This window comes from Thunnus maccoyii, chromosome 19 (assembly GCF_910596095.1).
Source record: "Thunnus maccoyii chromosome 19, fThuMac1.1, whole genome shotgun sequence".
Lineage (NCBI taxonomy): Eukaryota > Metazoa > Chordata > Actinopteri > Scombriformes > Scombridae > Thunnus > Thunnus maccoyii.
Window position 1 is genome coordinate 2,761,576 of NC_056551.1, and position 22,109 is coordinate 2,783,684.

At 39.5% G+C, this 22,109-nt stretch overlaps 2 protein-coding genes across 3 annotated transcripts; one reads left to right on the top strand and one right to left on the bottom strand.

Moving 5' to 3' along the window:
* Positions 1-1,616: 1,616 nt before the first annotated feature.
* On the top strand, positions 1,617-13,435 carry ndor1 (NADPH dependent diflavin oxidoreductase 1). Its single transcript, XM_042395311.1, has 16 exons — positions 1,617-1,890; positions 2,004-2,152; positions 3,137-3,276; positions 3,367-3,444; positions 3,608-3,705; positions 3,803-3,901; positions 5,280-5,381; positions 5,518-5,721; positions 6,194-6,321; positions 7,411-7,622; positions 7,867-7,974; positions 8,139-8,253; positions 9,361-9,507; positions 9,623-9,741; positions 10,000-10,094; positions 11,157-13,435. The coding sequence occupies exons 3-16, from the start codon at positions 3,142-3,144 to the stop codon at positions 11,299-11,301; spliced, it is 1,785 nt and encodes a 594-aa protein (XP_042251245.1). The 5' UTR covers positions 1,617-1,890; positions 2,004-2,152; positions 3,137-3,141; the 3' UTR covers positions 11,302-13,435.
* Positions 13,436-15,103: 1,668 nt separating this feature from the next.
* Positions 15,104-21,394, bottom strand: ntmt1 (N-terminal Xaa-Pro-Lys N-methyltransferase 1). 2 transcript variants are annotated; one of them, XM_042395314.1, is made up of 5 exons: positions 21,253-21,394; positions 19,395-19,498; positions 18,959-19,118; positions 17,602-17,854; positions 15,104-15,942 (listed from the first exon to the last, which is right to left on the bottom strand). In XM_042395314.1, the coding sequence occupies exons 3-5, from the start codon at positions 19,115-19,117 to the stop codon at positions 15,686-15,688; spliced, it is 669 nt and encodes a 222-aa protein (XP_042251248.1). In that variant the 5' UTR covers position 19,118; positions 19,395-19,498; positions 21,253-21,394; the 3' UTR covers positions 15,104-15,685. The 2 variants fall into 2 exon arrangements, with proteins under 2 accessions (XP_042251248.1, XP_042251246.1); XM_042395312.1 differs by lacking the exon at positions 19,395-19,498 and having other exon boundaries at positions 21,253-21,393.
* Between the last annotated feature and the right edge of the window lie 715 nt (positions 21,395-22,109).

The following is a 22,109-nucleotide window of genomic DNA, read 5'->3' on the forward strand; positions in this document are numbered from 1 at the left end:
TACAAGTATAGGTCTTGGATTCAAAATCCTTCTGAAGTCAAAGTATCAAAAGTAAGTGGTTCCATAGGAAATGGTTGTGACTAATATATAATAATGTAACATATTACATTGCATTGTTAACCCTGATGCATTTTTACTGTTGTAGCTGCTCTAGGTGGAGCTAATTTTAACTACTTTATATACAGTTTGGCAGTTTAGTCCATTGGTTCCCAACCCAGGTGTGGTGTTCCCTCCAAAGGCTCACAAGATAAATCAGAGAGGTTGTGAGATGTGGTGGGAAAGAAGGGAAAAAAAGTTCTGATACACAAATTTGTACTCACTTTTTGGACTTTAATCTTTGCTTTTTATGAAATATTGGACACCTCTTTGGGCCTCAGACAGTTATTTAAATAAAACCACGTGAGAAGGTTAGAGGGGAAATACATATCTGGAGGAACTGCTAAAAATTAATAGACATCTGAAACCTGACAAGGGGCCCCAACCAGACAATGCTTTTTTTAAGGGGCTGCAAACCAAATAGGTTTGAACCACTAGTTTAATCTTTAACAATGCATTGTATTTTATAAGATTATCATATGTTTTTTAAAAAAAAATGTCTATCTGTAAAGTAACTAGCAATTAGGGGTGTGTCTGAATACAAATATGTTATTTGGTAAAGCACAAATAGTGTTTTTTTTTTTTTTTTTACAAAGATTTGTTTCATACAAATATTTTAAAAATGATTTGTTTTCAGGAAGAAAAAAAACCAAACATGTCAAATACCAGCGCACAGGTGGGTTACATTGCTATCTCAGTGTCTCTCCTCTGCTCCGCTGTTACATCTATCAGCAGGTCTCAATGAGTCACATCCACCTGCTACATGACGCACATTTCCCTATTTGGACATCACTCCTGGATTTGGGATGTTCCCCGGAGATAAAGCTGAGCTACTGACACAAGCGAAGTGCTCCTAAGGGACTCTCCATAACCTGTTGTAAAAAATAGGCAATACATGAAAAGTGCAAAGCAATAATCGCCTTTGAAGTTCTTCCCTACATGTTAAACATTGTGCTGTCTCTGGGTTATGGGTGTATAAATAGATCTGCCTGCAATGAGGCGATGAATAAAGTTTAGCTCAGTAATCAGTGCAGTTGTCTATGATCTGGGAGACTCCAGTTAGAGACCTGGTGCAGGGACCTCCTTCGTAAGGTACTTTATTCATGAACACTTATTGTAACACTTAAATTTTCTAAAATTAAAAGCGTCATAAAAACAAAAACAGGATTTTTAAGTCTCTTTCCACTTTTATTTGAATACAAATACAAATAATTTTGCTGCTTCAACAAAAACAGATACAAATACTGGGCCCTTTTCATATTCCTACCAGCAATAACATCTGTCAGATAAATGTAGTAGAGTGAAAAGTACAATATGTCCCTCTGAAATGTGGAGTACAAGTATAAAGTTATAAAATGGAAATACTCACATTTTTGATTTTGCGTCTCAAAATGATGGTACAAAAAGTAATTATCCCATGCTTGTGACTTAGTGAGTGAAATTCAAATCAAGCATTTCATCAGACTTTTTTGTCAGTCCTAATATTGCATCGTTTTTTCTGGCAGAAATGGGCTTCCGTAGACATGTGATTCACTTGTGAAATACATGCAGCATTTGGTAGCAGCTTACAGCACTTACTGTGGACACTAAATGAATTAGACACGAGCTTAGTAACCAGTTATATTTGAGTATATTTAAATAGTGCAAATTAGAAACCAATACCCATTTTGACCCAATGGACCCAAAAGACGAGCTATAAAACAGGACAGAAAACATATAGAACCTCCTTTTACACCCAGTAAATGACTAGTTGCCCGCAACTCAACATAGTACTCCTCTGATATAAAAATTGTTGTATGTATGATTATTTACTGTATTTCTGACAGTATTTCACAGACGGTGATTTTGTGTTGGAAAGTATTTTCAAGTAATGTTCTCCGATCTTTCTTTTGCGGCTTTGAATGTAGCGTCAGGGTACGAACCAATCAAAACGCGAAATGAGACTGCCGTAAAGCGTGACGTTGATGTTGAGAATGAGGAGCTGCTTGATTCACTCAGAACACTTATCTGTCTCTTTTACAATCGTTTAAGGCCACTGTTGACGAAGACAGCGGCGGTAAGTATCTTGTCTCACTGGTGTGTGGTGATATATGTGATTTATAGCGAAGAAAAAACAAATATGAAGAAATTATTGACCATATTTCCTATCCAGCTAACTAGCCTGCTAGCCGCAGTAATGTCATGTTAATTACAGAGAAAAATCATCAACTAAGATAAGAGGCTAACTCACTGCTATTTAAGACAGTCACTCTTATTAAGGTAACGTAATATTTACCGTAGAAGAAATTTAAGTATTTACTGGTAGAGGTCAAGGTGACTTTTATTGAATTTCTGTGTAGAAAACAGACATGTCAGTATTAAAAACTATGTAAAGCACACTTGCGAACACTAGCCTGAACTTACGTAAAGTAGCCTGATTGTTAAAACTATCCTGCAGTTATCTGTAATACCTGCATGTTAAGTAAAGGTCATGAATTACCATAATACTATTCACAATGCATGGCATCTACTTGCACAACCTTTGGAAACAGATGTCCCTGAATATCGATCCCTGCTCCCATTCACACATGACCCCATGCAGGAAATGTTCCTGAACATTTCAGGGATAGACTGCACGTGTGAAAGGGCTTAAGAAGTCTAAAAACAAAAGGAGAAGTGGGGATGTCACTGCCATTGTCCTGATAATGTGTATTTGAGTTGAGTATTATTTTTTACTAGTCTCATCTCTCAGTATGGGGGTAGGAGTACAGTATTACATTGTCAGACACAGAGTGGGACAAAATTGTGCAAAATGTGAGAAAGACCTTCAGAGAACTCCAAAGCAAACTTACAATTAAAGCAAGTTTAATTTGAACAGTTTTGCAGGTATTGACTTTATTCAACACCTGCAAAACTGTGTAGTGCTAAATTAAGAGAAAACACAGTGCCCCACAATGATTCCATGCTCACCCATTCACACACTTGTTTAGTATTTCTTTCACTACTCCTAGTCCTCGTCCTTCTAAAATAAATCGGCATTTTATAATTTTGTTTCTTTCAGTCATAATGTCAAACCCGGCTGTGCTCGTCCTGTATGGCAGCCAGACTGGGACGGCTCAGGACACGGCTCAGAGGATTGCCCGGCAGGCGCAGAGAAGGCGGCTGCAGGTTCAAGTGTTGCCTCTGGATGACTACAATGTGGTGAGTGTGTTTTTATGAAGTAGAGGAGGGAGAGTGGATTATAAGTCCATAGAAATCACATTAAAATGTGTGTTTCCTCTCATCAAACAGGCCAACTTGATCTCAGAGTCTCTGGTGGTTTTTGTGTGCTCCACCACTGGCCAAGGAGACCCTCCTGACAATATGAAGGTAAAAACATAAGAAAAGGTAACAAAACAGGACATATGGTGGGAGGAAGAATAGAAAAAAAAAGTGGAATACTTACTCCCCTTTCACCTCTGCTGCACCCACAACTATACATAAGTTTGACCCCGTTCATGTATGTTTTTCTGTCTGACTTCTTTCTCCAAAGAACTTCTGGAGGTTTCTCTTCAGAAGGTCTTTACCTGTCGGATCTCTGTGCCGGCTGGACTGTGCCATACTGGGTCTGGGGGACTCCTCCTATCCAAAGTCAGTGTTTTTCAGGGTTCACAGTTCTCACGTTACACATTCAGAATGATCTTTGTCATTGTTCTTTGTAAAAAGCATCAACTGCTTTTGTTTGTAGGTTCAATTTTGTGGCCAAAAAGCTTCATAAGCGGCTGGTGCAGCTGGGTGCCAGTGTGCTGCTGCCTGTTGGGCTGGCAGACGACCAGCATGACCTGGGGTAAGTGGGTGAATCATGGGGTACTTCATTAGCTGGGGAGGAAAAGCGAAACTCAAAATGCATTTTTATGTTAAATATTTTATTCTATTTTATTATTCTTTTGATATCTGGTATAAAATATTACTGATTTAGTCACAGTGTTATGGATGATTTAGTACCTGTGTACTGTCAGGTTTGGTTCCTATATTATGTTTCTCTTAACTGAGGTTTCTAAGCAGTAAAATGTGAAAGAGAATTATATGCTGAGCAAAAGCAGGCTCAGGTTATAAAAACAATATCACATAATATTTCATAACTGCTAGTTATAATTAGCTATTGAGGCCACTAAAGGCTAAATAGGAAATAAATGTAGTTAATGGAAAGAAATATTGTTCATAAAACAGTTTAATTGCAGGAGGAAACTGATCTAATTGCTCCATCTCTGAATTTTTTTAAAATATATTTTTATTGAATAATTTTTTACCTCTTTATCTCAGAACGACATCACAGATTTGAGTAAGTCTCAATGTTAACTTTGGCTCTGGGCCATGTAAGAACTGAGAGAACTGATTAGTGTTCTGTGCAAAGCTGACTCAATAGCACCACAACGTGGCCTTTAATAAAAAATCTACATTATGGCTCAGAACTCACAACTTGAAGCATGTGGTGTGAAAGCAGTATTTTTTGTCTAGCTGGATTTTTTGGTCGAGGACAAATCTGTTTCCAACTATACAAATTGAACACCTTTGAAATTAAAAAAAAAAAAAAATCCTAAAAATCATCCAGTATTCACCAAGTTTGCTTCATAATATATTTGGAGGAGGCAGAAAATTTCCATTATTCACTCCTATTTATTTGCTTATTTGACACAATTTTTCATATTATTTTACAGAACGTTGCATAATTCTTGTATGTAGGTGTGTCCTATTGGACAAAACCTAGCCTGCAACCACAGTTACTGTTTTAGAGTTGAATACACAGTACATAGCAACTTAGAGCTCCTATAAAATGACAGCATTTCGACCATAGGTGTCACTACAACAACATGATGACATAACTGTTAAAAAACAGCATTTTATTCTCCAAAATCATAAGGATTCTCTATCCTCTCTACTAGCTCCAGATCCAGATTCTTATTTGAAATGAAGAGTTTGATTCATGGGCAGCATTAAATAAGTAAGCCTTGGTAAAACACTGGAGGGGGTAAATGAAGGTAAATGAGCTACTGTTTGAGACTGTAACAAATTTAGGATTGTGCAAGTAGATGAATCCTCATATGTTCTTTGTCTTCTATGTATTGACAATCGTTATTAATTAGTTATTATTATACCAAAATCTAGGTGTTTTGAATCATTATTTTTGAAATGTTTAAAAGGTTTTTAAAATATGTTTTAAACAGGTCAGATGCTGTGATTGACCCGTGGCTCAAATCATTCTGGGAGAAAGTGTTTGCTTTGCACCCGTCTTTGGCAGATGTGACCCCACTGAGGGAGGATGAGCCGTGAGTATCAACTTTTTCTGCTGTTACATATTTGACTTGGAGTGTGTTACGTGTCCTATAAAACCCTGTTTGGGTTTTATGTCGAAGCATTCAGATGATTCCTATTCAGATTTTTCTTGTTTGTTTCTTGGTTCAGGCTCCCTCCAAAGTACACTTTCCACTTCCTGGAGGATGTGAAGGAGATGACAGATGACAGGCTGAGGATTCCCTCAGAGCAAACCGTCCCCTCCCAGTCACATCCCTTTCCCGCCAGACTGGTGTCCAATGAGAGAGTGACGGACCCGTCTCACTTTCAGGACGTGAGGCACATCGAGTTTGACATCACTGGATCCAACATCCAGTAAGTAACCTTGGAGTGAAACACCATGCAAAGGATTTATGACATTTGAGCTCCATTAGTGTCCATTAGTTCACATTAGTGAAGGATGAGCGAATCAACCAGCCAATCAGACACAAGTGGAGTCATTGCTCAGAGTCTGTCTTAACACCCACACTTGCAGTGTTTGAGAGTAGTCAAGTCCCTTCTTGTGTGACATGTTTCCAGTAGCTTCCACTGAGCCCAAGTGTCTGTTAGGACAGCATCATGAGGAGGTTTATCAGACCTCACTGGTACTGGGACGGATCCTTAGTTTCCGTCTCAATCAACCCACAGCATGAATAGAAATGAACAATACCCAGATTTCCTAGTTTTTATTTTCTAAATTTCAGTCTTAAAATGTAGAAGAAGAAAACAAACTTTTTTCGAATGCAAAATGAAAGTGAAAAGCGTTGCACAGACTTGACACATCATTAGTTGTGGTGTTGCTGTGTAGGTTTGCTGCGGGTGATGTGGTGATGATGTATCCTTGTAACGCACCAGAAGACGTACAGCAGTTCTGTCAACTGCTGAGATTAGATCCAGAGGCTACATTCACTCTCACGCCCACAGACAACACTGCAGGTAAGTGTGTGTTTGTGTTTAACTGTACACATTAGCCAATAAAATCTGTTAATAAAGAAGCTACAACTGGCTTTAAATGTAAGAACACACAAATTTCACATGTGATAATGTCTACTCTGATGATCCCATTAATCCCTACATCTGATCATCTCATTTAAATGAATGAATTTGAATGAGTGAATTTCAATGAATGAGTGAATTTGAATGAATTTCAGCTGCTGTGCCAAACAGCCAAGTATTACCTTGATATATAAACATCACTGTCACTGGCTATTGACAGCCATCAGCCTTTATCATATGGAGTGTTCAATATTAAATAAATAGATATTATGAAATAAATGCTGTAAAATAAATGAACCAGTAAATTGTGAAAGAATTAAAGAAAGTACGTTAATTAATAAATTAGTAATTAAAGAAAATGTGAAATATATATCTAAAGATGCGTATGTATACCTGAAATAATAATATGTCACCATTCTTTTTTTCATAATAATGGATTTCTGTTTTATTTCAAAATGCCCTTTTTCAAAAAATTTCATAATGACACTTTTTATAATGTCACTTTTTTCCATAATATTACTTTTCATTTTAGTGTAATCAGTCCCCGCCTCCTCACCATTCAGCCAATCACATGCCACCAGCCGACAAGCCTCTCTTCAGCAAGCAAGCTACCAAATTTAGCCAACATTAACTTTCAGTTGGAGTCGTATTTCTGACCACCTGATGAATGTAAATCTCTCCATCTAGCTGAGTTTTGGTCTCCACCTGAGAAAAATATCTAGCAGCTAAATGCTCCACTGTGTTCACCAGCTAGTGGCTGAGCAAGTAGTGTACAGTGGGTTTATTAGCACTTTTTCACTGAAAACAGCTGCCTGCTGAGGTTGATGAAAGCGATGAGACTTCATTAAAATAGTAAAGTTGTGGGCTGTTAAACTAAAACAATGTGCTAAAAGAGGCTACAGCAGAGCTACATGTTGTCATTTTACCCATTGTTCATATACACATATTGATCAGTGCAGCTTTAAAGCAGAATAGTCACTGTAAAAGACATGTGACTGCTGAGACATGACCATTTCTCTGTGTATTCAGTCCCAGCCAGGCTTCCTCAGCCCTGCACTGTGCGCCACCTGGTGGAGAGCTACCTGGACATTGCCGCTGTGCCTCGCCGCTCCTTCTTTGAGCTGCTCTCTACCTTTTCCACCAACGAGCTGGAGCAGGAGAAGCTGGTGGAGTTCAGCTCAGCGGCAGGCCAGGACGAGCTGCACAGCTACTGCAACCGGCCTCGACGCACCGCACTGGAGGTTAGACTCAGTTTAAACCTATTATATTCACAACTTTAAATCACTCCATTGATAACTCTGCTTTTGTTTTAGCTTTTGATTATTTTAAAGGCCCTATTTGTTGGATTTTCATCTTTATTTTGAAAGTATTTTACATTTTTGTTTGTATCTTTTTGCTTCTATCAGACATTTTCAAGTCCTGCATATTTTTAAATATATGAACCTGTCCTTTATCTGCTTACTGAGCGTGTTGTTACTGCTGCAGGTCTTGACAGATTTCCCTCATACGACAGCAGAACTCAAAGTGGACTACCTCCTGGATCTCTTCCCTGAGATCCAGCCTCGCTCATTCTCCATCGCCTCCTCTCTCCAGGTAGCTCATCCGTCACAACTATTTAATTGCTATTGAAAAATGTGATTGAGTTTTGTTTCACCCGGTTGCCTTAAGCATACCTGTAAATGAAGTAAGTTGATTGAACAGTAAAGACAGAAACAGATGTTGCAGATGTATTTTAGAGAAGCCTTCTCTCTACACAGGCTCACCCACACAGGCTTCAGGTCCTGGTAGCTGTGGTCCGTTACAAAACCAGGATGCATCAACCACGGAGAGGCCTCTGCTCCACCTGGTTAGCCTCCCTGGACCCCGCACAAGGTCTTTCACCACACTGTATAACACTCAAATTAATTGTGCTCATACCTCAGCCTCAGAGAATATTCAGCTCTGATTGGTTGGAATGTGTGGCTTAATTTCCACAACAGCTATCGGATGGGTTGCAATGAAAGTTTGTACAGACACTCATGGTTCGCAGAGGATGAATCCCAATGACTCTGGTGATCCTCTGACTTTTCCTCTTGTGCGACCATGACGTTTACGTGGTTTTGTGTGAAATGTGCTGTCAGATGAGTTGTCATGAAATTTGATAACAACATTCATGTTCCCTTCAGAATGATTTGTAAAAATCTCTTGATTTTTCATTTATTGCCATCATTGGGACAAAATTTTAATTTGTCCAATACTTTGGTTTATGAGTAAATACCTGTAAAACTAATTACATTCATCAGCCTCCGCATCAGCCTCTTAGTACCAATTAGCAAAGGTTAGCATGCTAACACACTAAACTAAGATGGTGAACATGAACATTATACCTGCTAAACATCAGCATGTTAGCATTGTTATTGCGAGCATATTAGCATGATGATGTTAGCATTTAGCTCAAAGTACTGCTGTGTTTAAGCACAGCCTCACAGAGCTGCTAGCATGACTGTAGACTCTTAGTCTTGTCCACAATAAGCACTGATAAATCGTTACGTATGATTATGAGGTCATTTAAATTTAAATCGATGTATGTTACTAAATGTGGGTAAAACCTAGGTAATAATGTAACATTTGACAATCACTGGATCCACTGTAGAAATTGTCAATAGTTGTCAGTAGCTACCTTAGCTTCACAGAAAATACTGACTACATTGTTAAGAAAGCCAGAAAGAGAGTGTATCTACTTAGGAAGATAAATGGTTTTAATGTTGGTAGACAAACTCTGGAAATGGTGGATACAAGTCTGGTGAAAGTATTTTACTCTTCAGTATGGTCATGTAGTGTGGAATCTGAATGTTAGGAACTGAAACTGCAGAGAATAGTAAACATAGCTAGCAAAATTATACGTAAGTTTGTTCTCATCATTGTCCAGTATTGTCAATTATCTTGTATTCCACAACGTGAACAATAAAGTTCCTGACTAACTAAGTGTTGTTGTTGTAGGGGAGGTGTACGTGCCTCTGTGGGTGAAGAAGGGAACTCTGAAGTTCCCCACAGAAAAGGACACCCCAGTGATACTGGTTGGACCTGGAACAGGAGTGGCACCCTTCAGGTCGGCTTTACAAGAGAGGACTGCTGAGGGAAAAACCGGTGAGATCTTTTACCTCTCTGACTTTGTCTCTCACGTTCCCTGAATGAGTCACCTCACTTCACATCATCACAGCTCTGACATGAAACACCTCCTCTTCGTCTCCCTGCTTTTCAGCCAACGTCTTGTTCTTCGGCTGTCGATCGGAGTCCAAAGACTTCTACTTCAGGTCGGAGTGGGAGGACATGATGAAGGCTGGACAGCTGACCCTCTTCACTGCCTTCTCACGAGACCAGGTCAGACCTGCTGTTATTTACCTTACTATTATTCCAATTGATACATGGAGTTTTGTGACATCACATATTCCCAACCATGGCTCCACTTCTACGTCAACCTGACAGGAGAAATTGAAAACACCTGTGAGTGTGCAGGGCCAGAAGTAAAGCCAGAACAGTTTTCAACCTTTACTACAATACCCAGGATTCATTGCTAACAGTGCCTCTGTGTATCTGATATCCTCTGGTGATACTGATGAAATGTGTGTGTGTGTTCAGGAGGACAAGGTGTACGTGCAGCAGCGTGTGAGGGAGAACGCTGAGCTCCTGTGGGACCTGATTACAAATAAAGGTGCCTGCTTCTACATCGCTGGGTGAGTCCAAACCTCTGCTTTGTTCACATCTATGTATTTATTATGTATGTATTTTTAACTATATTTATGCTGATTAATGTGTGGAGAAAATTATTCTGATAATCCCATTATTGCTACATCGAATCATTTTATTTAAATGAAGGTGTTTTCAGTTCTTGTTATGTTTTCTGATTTTCTCCTCTTATAATGACAGTAGTTAACCCAAACACCTGTAGCAGTGCTGCAGTGGGTTTTGAAGAGGTGTGGGAGTGCATTAAATAATCCAAAGCTGAGCAGCTGTTGTTTAACTCTTCAAAAGACTGAGATGTAACACAAATGGGGACAGACTGAATGTGAGGAGTGGGTGTTGGGGTAACGACTGGTCTGTGTGCACGTTAAGATACCACGATCTTAACAAAAATGGCAGAGACCATCCACTGAGACTTGAGTCTGACTCTGCAGGGACACCAGGCCTCTGTGAAGACTGATAAGGAAGACCGAGCCTTTGAGAATTTCATTTTCAGTTTGAGATTTCGATTTTTTTTCCTATTAAGAGGTGAGGAAGTGCCACTCCTCATGCCTCCCCCCCTCCACACCGCTCTAGTCTGGTGTTATTCTATATTTCTCATATTGTCAACAAATCCCATTAAAAGATTAAAGCTAACTATGTCTCCTCTCTAAATACTTTCTGACATCCCTACAGTGTCTGTGGCTCTCAGCACCAAGCCCATTGGTTCCTGCTTGAAGACATAAATCTTTAAAAACAACTCGCAAATATATAATTTCATTTTTTTTAAAAAGACACTGTAGTTTTTATCAAATGTTACTCAAACAGGAGGAAATAGTGCATTTGTTGGGTACTATTTTCAGTTGCAGATTAATACATATTTGCTGCTCTAGTGAGTATTTCTGGAAGCAGGATGCTGTGTGTGGGATTGGTTTAAAAAAAACTGAAATAAATCTACCACCTTTTTTTTTTTTTTTTTAGCGTTTGGTGCTGGCATGTAGCAGCAGTCCTGTTGAAAGCAGACAGTACAAACACTAAAGCAGCTGTGAATATTCTTGATTTTTTTCTCTACGCAGCAACGCTAAACAGATGCCAGCCAGCGTACGTGACGCACTGAAAGAGGTGTTTCAGAGGGAGGGAGACGTATCCGCCGAGGACGCCGAGCAGATGCTGGAAGCCATGGAGAGGACGGGCCGTCTCCAGAGTGAGACCTGGTCCTGATCACGTGACCTGAGCCACACTACTCCTTACATTCAGCTGCTGCAGTGTTGAACACAAAACAATCCCTGCTGTCATCAAAATGTATTCATTCATATCAGTAGCAGCATATCTGAGTTTGGATCATTTGAACTTTGGCAAAGCATGTGTGATAAAATAATTTAAACTCAAAACTTCACTTACTAGCTTATTCTGAGCTTTTAACTGCATCTCACCGTCCTCAGCAAATGGAACTTTGGTCACATGGTAACAGGTAGATAGTCAGAGAAAGTTCCCACCATGCCAGACAAACTGCAGGAACAAAAGAAGCACCAAACTCAGAGTAAAATATAGTCATATTAGTTTTAGTAAACATCACTGAGATTTATGGAAATGGATTGCATGCAGGGACATGCTACTGTATCTCAGCATATAAACACATGAGCAGAGACAGTACAGGTGTCAGGATAATGTATTTCCTGTATTTCACTGTGGGAGACAAGTGGTTGGACCCATTCAATGACTGATAACAATGAATATAACTGTTGCTTCCCATTGTTCTAAATGGCGCTCAGCACTAGACGGCAATGCCACTGCAGGATGTCAGTATGGTGATGAGATATTCAAGGATAGTCACAACACAGTACACGGACCTTTGAGCTTATATTATTTTGTTACATCAGCGTAGTTTTGTTCATGGATACGTAAGTGTTACAATTTTAAATATTGCCTTATCTAACAGATTCTCATGAACCAGTGTGACTTACTGATAATAAACTATCATTTATTCATGCCTGCCACTCTGCCATATCCCAGTAAGACTCCTGTATTCACTGCTTATAATCATTTATCATGATAGTTAGATCTTATTTAGTGGTTTTGAGAAATGTTTCCTCTTAAAAATGTTGAAATGAGTTTTTTCCCTTGCAAACAAAGCTCCATCAATCTCTTCACATGATACTGTGTAGTGTATTTCACCTTCGTGGAGACGTACGCTGAGCTACTGAAAGAATTCTGAAATCAGTGAACTGACTCAGTAATATGTAAAGTTAGCTAACTGAGATGACAGAAGGGGCTTTACCTGTTCACTGGTGTTATTGGTGCCAAAACTTTTGCCTTAAGAATGAAACACTATTGTTCTGATTGACCCTAAAATCAATTTGTCTCTTGTTAGATCCGCTGATGTGTCCAAAGGTGAGTTTATAAAAGCAGTGGAGGCAGCAAGTTAGGCTGTTTCCATGTAATGTGTGCATTATGCATGAAGCAGCACAACAAGCAGGAGTACGCGCTGGGACTGTTTCATGAAGGACAGACAGGACAGTTACTGGAGGTTAAGACCTGATTTGAGCTCATTTTTCAAGTAAGAAAATGAAACATTCTTCATAAAGAACATATGAATTATACATTTCCTAAAACAAATGATTCAATATTCAGTCCTGCACCTGCAGTTTGTCTCTAAATGTGTCTCTAACAAAGCTGCAGTGGATGATTTGAGGATTTGAAGATTTATTCTGAATGACACAGTCACTTCTGCTAAAGCTGTGTGCACTCTCTTCAGGAATCACAGTAGAATTTTACATTGTAGCATCAAAAGACTGATGATGAGGAAGACCAGTGAAAAGTTCTTTGCATTAGTCTGTCCTGCTTGATTTAAAGGATGAATTAGCTTTCCGCTAGCTTGCTAGCTCGGGACCCTGACTGAAAATGTGAACTTTTGTTTTGTGCTCACGGCTGGGAACAAAAATGAATAGGATGATATTGAAAAATCCATTTAATTTTAAAATTCTCATGAATAAATATCCCATTTGCAATGTGTTTTCAATTTATTCCAAATATTTATAGGAGCATTTTCATTCTTATTGAACAGTTGTAATTATGTATTGCTGAGCGTAACAGACACAAACAATCTATGTGATCGACTTCAAAATGCCAGACTGCCAAATAGAAGATGAAAATGTAAAATGAGTACCTAAAAGCTCTGTGTGTGTGTGTGTGTGTGTGAGTGTGTGAGTGTGAATCCTAACTACAGGAATGTGTAAACCATAAACTTGACTGGCTGATATACAGTATAATGGACCAATGGCTCAGCAGTGTGTTGATAATTGTGACAGATTGTATAAAATATGTCATAATAAAGCATCATAATCTGAAAACTACACTTGTTTGGCTTTTCGTCTCAGTTCTACAGTAGTTTACTGAAAATGAACATTGATCAGAATAGGATCCGTTTATTTATTGTAAAGATTTCTGTTTTTTGAGAAGCCGTTCAGATTCTGTCAGTTAATGTGCTTTAGTGTCAAACAGTGGAGACGTCTCACTGTGTTTCAGAGGCCTCAGTACAGACTGAGCTTCATCCTCTCAACATGCTGCAGTCCATAATAAAACTCACTCACATAAACTGAGTAGACTGAACATTAGCTACACACACACACACACACACAGCTGTGTGAGGATCGTGCCCCCTGCAGATGCTGCTAATTTGGTAGCAAAGCAAAACTTCCAATTAGCTACTCAGTATAGAAATCAGTGGAGAACAATATTGAAATGAAACACTGAATAGAAATGTAATTTTCCATTTGTGTGTGCATAAAGTATGACAACATGAACATTTTTATTTTCATGTTTTAAGTGTTTTTGGAGGAGGTGATTTATATCCTCATTTGAACTTGTTCCTGGATGAACAAGTCCCAGGCTGCTCATATGAAATTATCGTCAACTGCTAAGATGACCATTAAAAATTTTACATTTAAATTTCAAAAGAAACGAGCAAAAATTTAAGACATTCAGTCAAACATTCACAAACATTCAGTCCATTTTTCATGTTTGGGCTGCACACACACACAAGTATTTTCACCATCATCATGTCAGTGCTGTTTAGTTTTCATTGTTGAGTTTATTATGACTGTAACTGCCCTTTTTCAAGCATGAACATTGGATATAAAATATGTTTTATTTTAATGTCTTCATACAAACTGTGCACACAAATGGAAAACGAATTTTACATTTGATTCATTGATTTCATCTCAATATTGACAGCCATTCAAAAGACAAACCTGTCTTCAACTGCAGGCTGAAAGTTGAGGAAGTGTGTATTCAATGATACACAGGAATCTAGGATATCTTCACCTGAAGCGGTACAGCCGTACGCCTGTTTGATTTCCTGACCACACACACTGATCATACAGCTTCACTGAAGAGCTGGAACTGATTTTCTAAATGTGATGTATCTGACCCTGTTCACACGCTGTGGAAGTGTGCCTTGAAAAGTGAACCGGAGAGAAGGAACACACACACACACACACACACAACATTGTCTCAATTTCCTAATTTGTTTTTCTTTATCTCTGAGCTTCCCTGAGGTAAATGAGTTGCTGCAGTCACTGTGACTGTGTGTCACGTCGCTGCTCCTGCAGGTGATCTGCTGGGCCAAAGTCAACCAGATGACTCGCTGCTCTTCTCTGCGCTCTGCTGCTTGTAAGCATCAGCTCTATTTTCACTGGAGCAGCTCGTCTCTGAAGCATCACTTCACAATGTATAAAAATGTCTTATTGTCAGTGGATATGATTTCCATGTCAAGGGAAGGACTTCTACGGATAAGGGCTGCAACTAAACTATTCTCTCAATTAACTAATTTGTTGTTTTGTCTGTAAAATGTCAGAAATCCCAGCTTCCCAGAGTCCAAGGTAATGTCTTCAAATGTCAAACAGTCCAAATATATATCAGTTTACACTGATATTAAACCGAAGAGCAGAACATCCTCACATGTGAGAAGCTGGAACGAGCAAAAGTTTGGCCTTTGTGCTTGAAAAATGACTCAAACAATGAATTGATTATCAAGATAGTTGCAGGTTATTTTTCTGTTGTCTAATCAATTAATTGATCATTTCAGCTTTTTGCTAATATACACTGTTCAGGAAATACAGATAGAAACACAGTAATTAAAATCACAGCCACAAAATGATCCACATCGATCAGACATGAGCTGCGAACTCTAAACTATATTAAAAAGATTCATTTGATGCAGCTGCATCCAGTGGATATCCAACATAAGGTACAGTCACATTATCCTTATGTTCAATCACACTGAAAATCATATGATGTTGAGCTTCCAACATGTGTAAAAAAATAAATATTGAGCCGAGCGATCATAAGCTGTAAACTGTCTGTAGGAGTGATGCTGCAGTTTGTAGCCTGGTAGAGTTACAGTATGTAAGGCCAGGAAGTCCAGATGAGATGAGCCGACAGTAAGCACAGAGCAGAACACTGATGCTTGAAATGAACAACACACACACACACTCCACAAACACGTCAAACTGCAGATTGCTTCTAAACAGATAATAAATGGACTGCTGACTAGAAAAACATCCTTTCCATATTAGAAATACTTTGTATACAAGGAGGAGCAGTTCTATCTGAGAGCCAGTGTGTGGACTTGGTAGATCTCCTTTGGGAAGTTGACTTGTTGCTCCTCGTGGTGGATGCGCAGACCTGCTCTGCCCACCAGACTGCGAACTATTTCCAGGTCGCGGCAGACGCTGCTGTCCACCTCGTCCGGCACCACGCCCTCGTACGACACATTGTCCTTGATGACGATGAGGCCGTTGGGCCGCAGGGCTTTATGGCAGCGGCGCAGGAACTCCACCAGGTGGTCGTCTGTCAGGTGGCCTGAGGGGGGCAGAAGAGAGGAGGGATGGTCAGTGTAGAAGAGACAGTAGAGTAGACAGTAGCTTTTATAAGAACCTCTGGCTGGTGTTACTGTATGATTCTAGTTTTTATCTAGTAAATACAGTTTACCAGTACGCTGCAGCCCACACACTTTCATTAGAAATAAGAAGGCGATCAAGCACCATTTTGCTTCCCGATGTTGACAAAATTCCTGAAATATTCCTTTGGACACAGTTTGGAAATTGACCAGAGGATGCTGACTTCATATAGCTGATGATCACAGATGATTATAGTAAATAGTCTCCTGTTAAATCTACACACCTCGTTTCAGAGGACGTTGCGTACACACAGCTTGGATTGCAGGAGTAATCCCCCAGTAAGACTACATCTGCTAACCCTGGTGTTTGTATGATTATAAATGTAAAATGTGCATTCTGATGGTTGATGCTTAGAGAGAAATATCTTGTGTAAAACTTTACCTTTGGCCAGTTTAAGGTTGTGTATTTACTAGGGATGTGCAGAAGGTCCAGTATTTGTATTTGTATCTGTATTTGTTGAGGCAGCAAAATAATTTGTATTTGTATTCGAATAAAAATGGAAAGGTTTAAAAATCTTGTTTTTGTTTTTATTACGCTTTTAATTTTAGAAAATTAAAGTGTTACAATAAGTGTTCATGAAGTGTTCTCTTAGGAGCACTTCACTTGTGTCAGTAGCTCAGCTTTATCTCTGGGGAACACCCCCAACTCCGAGAGTGATGTACAAATAAGGAAATGTGCGTCATGTAGCAGGTGGATGTGACTCCCCTCATTGAGACCTGCTGATAGACGTAACAGTGGAGCAGAGGAGAGAGACTGATATAGTGATGTAACCAACGTGTGCACTGATATATAACGTTTTTTTTCTTCCCGAAAACAAATCATTTTTTAAATATTTGTATGAAACAAATATTCGTAAAAAAAAAAAAAAAAAACACACTATTTGTGCTTTGCCGAATAACGTATTTGTATTCGGGCACACCAAATGACACAAGACACTTGCACATCATCTCACTACTTCTGCTATAGAATCACTGGACCTCATTTGCCCTTTATATTTACATTTATGAAAGTGTTTTGATCACCTCCACTGTGTCTACAATCCCCGAACTCATCTAATCATTGAAGCAATGAATCATACATGAGGATAACAGCACACAACTTCAGTCTGTCTTCAAAATAAAAGCAGTTTCACTCAGTTGTTCATGTGAAAAAACGATGTACTGAAAAATGTCACACAAATAAAGTATTTGTGTGAAGAATGAAAAAAAGAGAGCTTGAGAGAGAAGTTTCAGGTACAAGATATGTGGGCTGTAGCCCCACCAATTCAAAAGAGACAATCTGACACTTCATATGATGCATACTGAGGCCTTTAAAAGGAAAAGTGACACATTTATTGTTTTAAGCAAGACAAAAACAATTTAAAAAGTCATTCTCAAACACTCTCTTAAACACTGTGTTCATATTTTGTGAACTCCAGATGGATTTAAACCAAACTTTTACCAGCTTTTATTGGCTGAATTACTTCTACTAGCAATAATACTTCTACAGCTACATCTAAATGAAGCCTGATTAATTAAACTAACTAACTATTATCTGATGGCGACCAATGAGTCAGACTCACCGATGACCCACTGGATCCAGATGACATCATAGCGTCCGTCCTCTGGTACAAACTCCTGCAGGCCGCTGCAGAAGTAATTGCCCACTCTCTTGCCGTCCTCTCCCAGGTACGTCTTGGCTTGGTCCAGGAACTCCTGCGTCACGTCCACCAGATCCACCGTTTTGAACAGAGGCAGCAGTAAGCGCTTGGTGATCCTGCCGATGCCGGCTCCACAGTCCAGAGCGCAGCCTGAACCCGTCTTCCCCTCCCCTTCCTTCAGCCGCACAAACACACAAGACGTCACCGGTGAGTCAAAGCTGCCGAATAAATCCTGTGTTTTCCTGGAGTCTCATAATCTTATTATTATATAAGAATATCTTTCCAATATTGATATATAATACAGTTTATTATGATATGTTACCTACACCATCATGGGACTGGAGCCCATCCCAGCATGCACTGGGCAAAAAGTATATAAAATAATCAGTTTATAGATTCTACATTGTAACCTTAATGTAATCCAAAGTATCTGCGTGCTTATTGGATTGAAATGTCATTATTTTAAACATCTCTACAGAATACAGTTTTTCTTAAATATTCAGCAACATTCTGTACATCTTGGTTAGAGACATCCTGCAGCTGACAGAACAGTTGTAACAGCTAAACACGCAGCAGAAGACTCAACGTACAGTGTGACTCAATGGGGAGGTTTAAATAGCTGTTTCCTGTCATATCCTCTCTGAGAATCCACAGCTCTTTGCACATCAGAGGTGAGACAAGGTTTATTGTTTTGCAAGTCACAAGTAAGCCTGAAATCTTGCCGATGGAAGTCATGAGTCAAGTCTCGAGACCAGCAAGTCTCAAGTCAAGTCCAAGTCTTGTGTTTTGAGTCCTAAACAAATGATTATGTGCCCTTTATGCAATTTAACATGACTTTAGGTTTTTAAAGTTAGTAAATGTACAGGAATGATTAAATTCTGTATATTTAACTTTGACAATCATCTATAATTTCCGTCTCTTTTTGTCGAGTCCCATCCTTTCCTTCTGTTCATGCAATGTGATTGGCTGCTCTCTGACTGGACGTTTATCTGTTGTCAGGAAAATGTAAAGTTGTTTCACTGCACATATTTTTTATAATTTTCCAAAAGACTAAAGTCCTCTAATCACAAGTTATTGGCGTTTAGTCGAGTGACAAGTCTTTTTTGATCTTGTCAAATCTAAAGTCATAAGATTTATGATTCCAGTCTGACCCAAGACCAAGTCATGTGACTGGAAGCCACACCTCTGGATCACAGCCTAGTTAACATGCCTTGACCCCATAGGTCAGACACAGCCTGACACATGTACTGTATCCCAACATCTTAAAGGAGTTCCTTACACCGAGGAACTTCTGCAGGAAAGCTTTGGATCCATTGATATCGATGTTGGAGATGCTGCCGTAGCCTCCCAGCATGCCATCCACCGTGGGGGGAACCTCCCTCCAGTAGTCCTCAGCATTGGAGTAGAAGGTGGCCTCATTCCTTGCTATGTCACCCATCCTGTCAACAGTCCACAGAGCATACGGTTCAATCACAGGAGGATGGACCCGAACTACAATTCTCCACTTCATGATGATAATACAAGACAGCAGCTGCAGGCAGTAACAGCAGAGTTTCCATGAATCAAAACCTTCCTGATTAACAAATGTGATGCCTTCATGGTTTGTCAAAATAGTTTTTCTAATGAAGTGAACAGTCTGGTGTCCCACCTAATAGTGAGCCAGGCTGGGATGTAACTCAACAGCTGTGGTGACCAGATCATTAACGTAATTTTACCAGAATGCTTCTCTAACCACTCCTGGAGGATACTGGTCCTCTGACTGGGAGCATTAGAGGCACATGATGTCCATGATGAACCAGGGCAGGTTTCCCAAAAGCATCTTCAGGCAAAGATCATAAAAAAATGCATCTAATAAGCTTCTTAAACTTAAGAGGTGTTTTCTAAAAGCATCATAGCTTAAGACAGTCTTAGAAATGATAATGATGAGTGATTTCTATTCACTCGTAGAGCACTAACAGAGTCAAAAGAAGCTCCAGAACCTGCAGGAGGAGCCGGAAACAAGTTTCAGAAGACATTTTGATTGGTTTTATTCATTGAATTGCATTTATAAGCCTACACTTGCTCTCTGTTAAAGGTGCCCTGCAGAGTTTTCTTGATGTTGTTGTTGAACTATGTTTCTTGAAGCTTTACCGCCACCAACTGTCAATCAGCAGAACACCATGCAGAGTTCAGCAGGATGTGCACCAGCGTGCTAACGAGTGCATGTGTGTCATTGTGTGTGTGTGTGTGTGATACAAACTAAATAGGGACCCAGTTGCAAAAACATTGTTTTACATTGCTGCTAGTGGTCAAAACCTCCACAGCAAACCTTTAAATGTTGTTTGATGTAAAATGAGTGATGATACTTTAATTAGGAAATAGGCCTTACCTAACCTAACGAAAACTAATGAATTCAACAATTATCGATTTACACCAAACTGGCCACTTGTCATGTATCCACTGACTGATTTACATCTGCCAGTTTCTGTCTTCAAGGCTACTTATTGTAGGTGTGAGCTGCCATCCACCTGCTCTGCAAACTGCCTTCAACTATGTAATTAAAGGCCATTCATCCGTATTCATTCAAGTCTGTAGAGGCTGTATCTAAGAAGATGTATAATCAAACTTCATACTTCAGCAATGTTGGACGGAGACTGGATGCCTATCACTTGCTCAGCACACACACACACACACACACACACACACACACACACACACACACACACACACACACACATACACTCACACACACTCACACACACTGCAGCCAAATCTGGCTACACTTGGCAGTAGTTCAGCTGTCAGCACCCATCTTGTAACCAGGGCAGAGGGCATACATTTCCTGTGAGACTCTGACCAACATCACAGTGAGATCAGGCAGAATGAATGAAACTAAAACACTTTAAAAAGTCGCTGCATACTTGCTGTCTTTAATGACAACAATTTCAAAGATCTCTTATTCATAATTAACTGGCGAGTTACACAGCTGCTGATAATCAACTTGATTAGGAAGTCTAAACATCACACAACTAAAGGACTTCTCAAAACAATAAGCCATCCCCATATTAACACAATAATTATTGATAAGTATTAATATTAATCTAATTATTATGAGATAACACTAATGCATATGCATTATGTATACTATAGATAGACAACACAGTGTTGAAGTGGCCTTTATAGGACGTCAGAAGCTGTTAAATGTGTATTAACAGTAGAAGACGTTTAAAGCCACACACTGATAGAAATAACCTCACTCAATGAACAGCCTACGTCATGACCACTTCATGCACGTGGAAAAAGTTGGACAGTTGTAAATTTTACAAAACATTTTAAATTATGACACGTGTAGCTTTCGCATTTCATTTCCAACATGAACACTTCTTAACACATGACTGTAGGGACCAGACTTTTATGTCGTCGTGACGACAACAGTTAGTAAATTTATACAATTCATTTCTTTGCATACGCCAAGTTAGATGTTGTAGTTTTATCCAACAAGCTAGTTAGCCGCCGACAGCTCTGTTTCAGGCTCAAATACTAACTCTGTGATATCTAAACTTCATGAAAGCGATACTTAATATTGACACATACCTCAGTTACAGTCCGCTTCAAGCCCCACACCCTCCTCTACACCTCGTAAACCCCGTCCCGGTTTCTGGGCTTCAGTTTTCTCTGCGGGACCATCGCAGCACATGCAGCACGTCATTTCCTTATTTGGTTCCTGGCAACAGCAGCGACAACAGCGCCCCTGCTGGCTGCCTGCACGCATGTCCTCACACACACACACACACACACACACACACACACACACACACACACACACACACACACACACACAGTCATACTCACTTTAAAAATGATCTTCATAAAGAATCACGTAGGAGTAAAATGTCTTCATACATATTCACTTGTAAAAGTATCAGTGTGGATAGATTGAAACATTATCCAAAATACTGAAAATGAGGAGAAATCAAACTAACAAACAGGTGACATGATACATGCTGATACAGTACAAGGCTCACTTCTTGTTTATTAATTTGACTGATTTTATTTCATTCCTAGTTTGGGGAGGAGGCGTCACAATGAAGATCACATTGAAAACACAAACACAGAGCTGTAGTCAGGATTCAGTCACATTTAAGACTCCATTCAAATCTCCAGCCACACTTGTATTATGAAGAACAACTCTTTTTCCAGCCTGTCATGTTTGTGGTCTTCATCAGGGTCATCATTGTCATCATCATACAACACTTTACAAAGAACATGATGATCCTAATGACGGCCCCAAGCTGCTCTCTCTTCTCATGCACCTTCCAAGCAGCTAAAGAGCACATGAGCTCTGTGTGCTCAATGGTAGCGATGGTTTACATACAGTACTTGCTCACTGATGCAACACTGACACTTTGTAAGAATCTGTATTTTCTGACTGCAAACCGCCACTGCTCTTA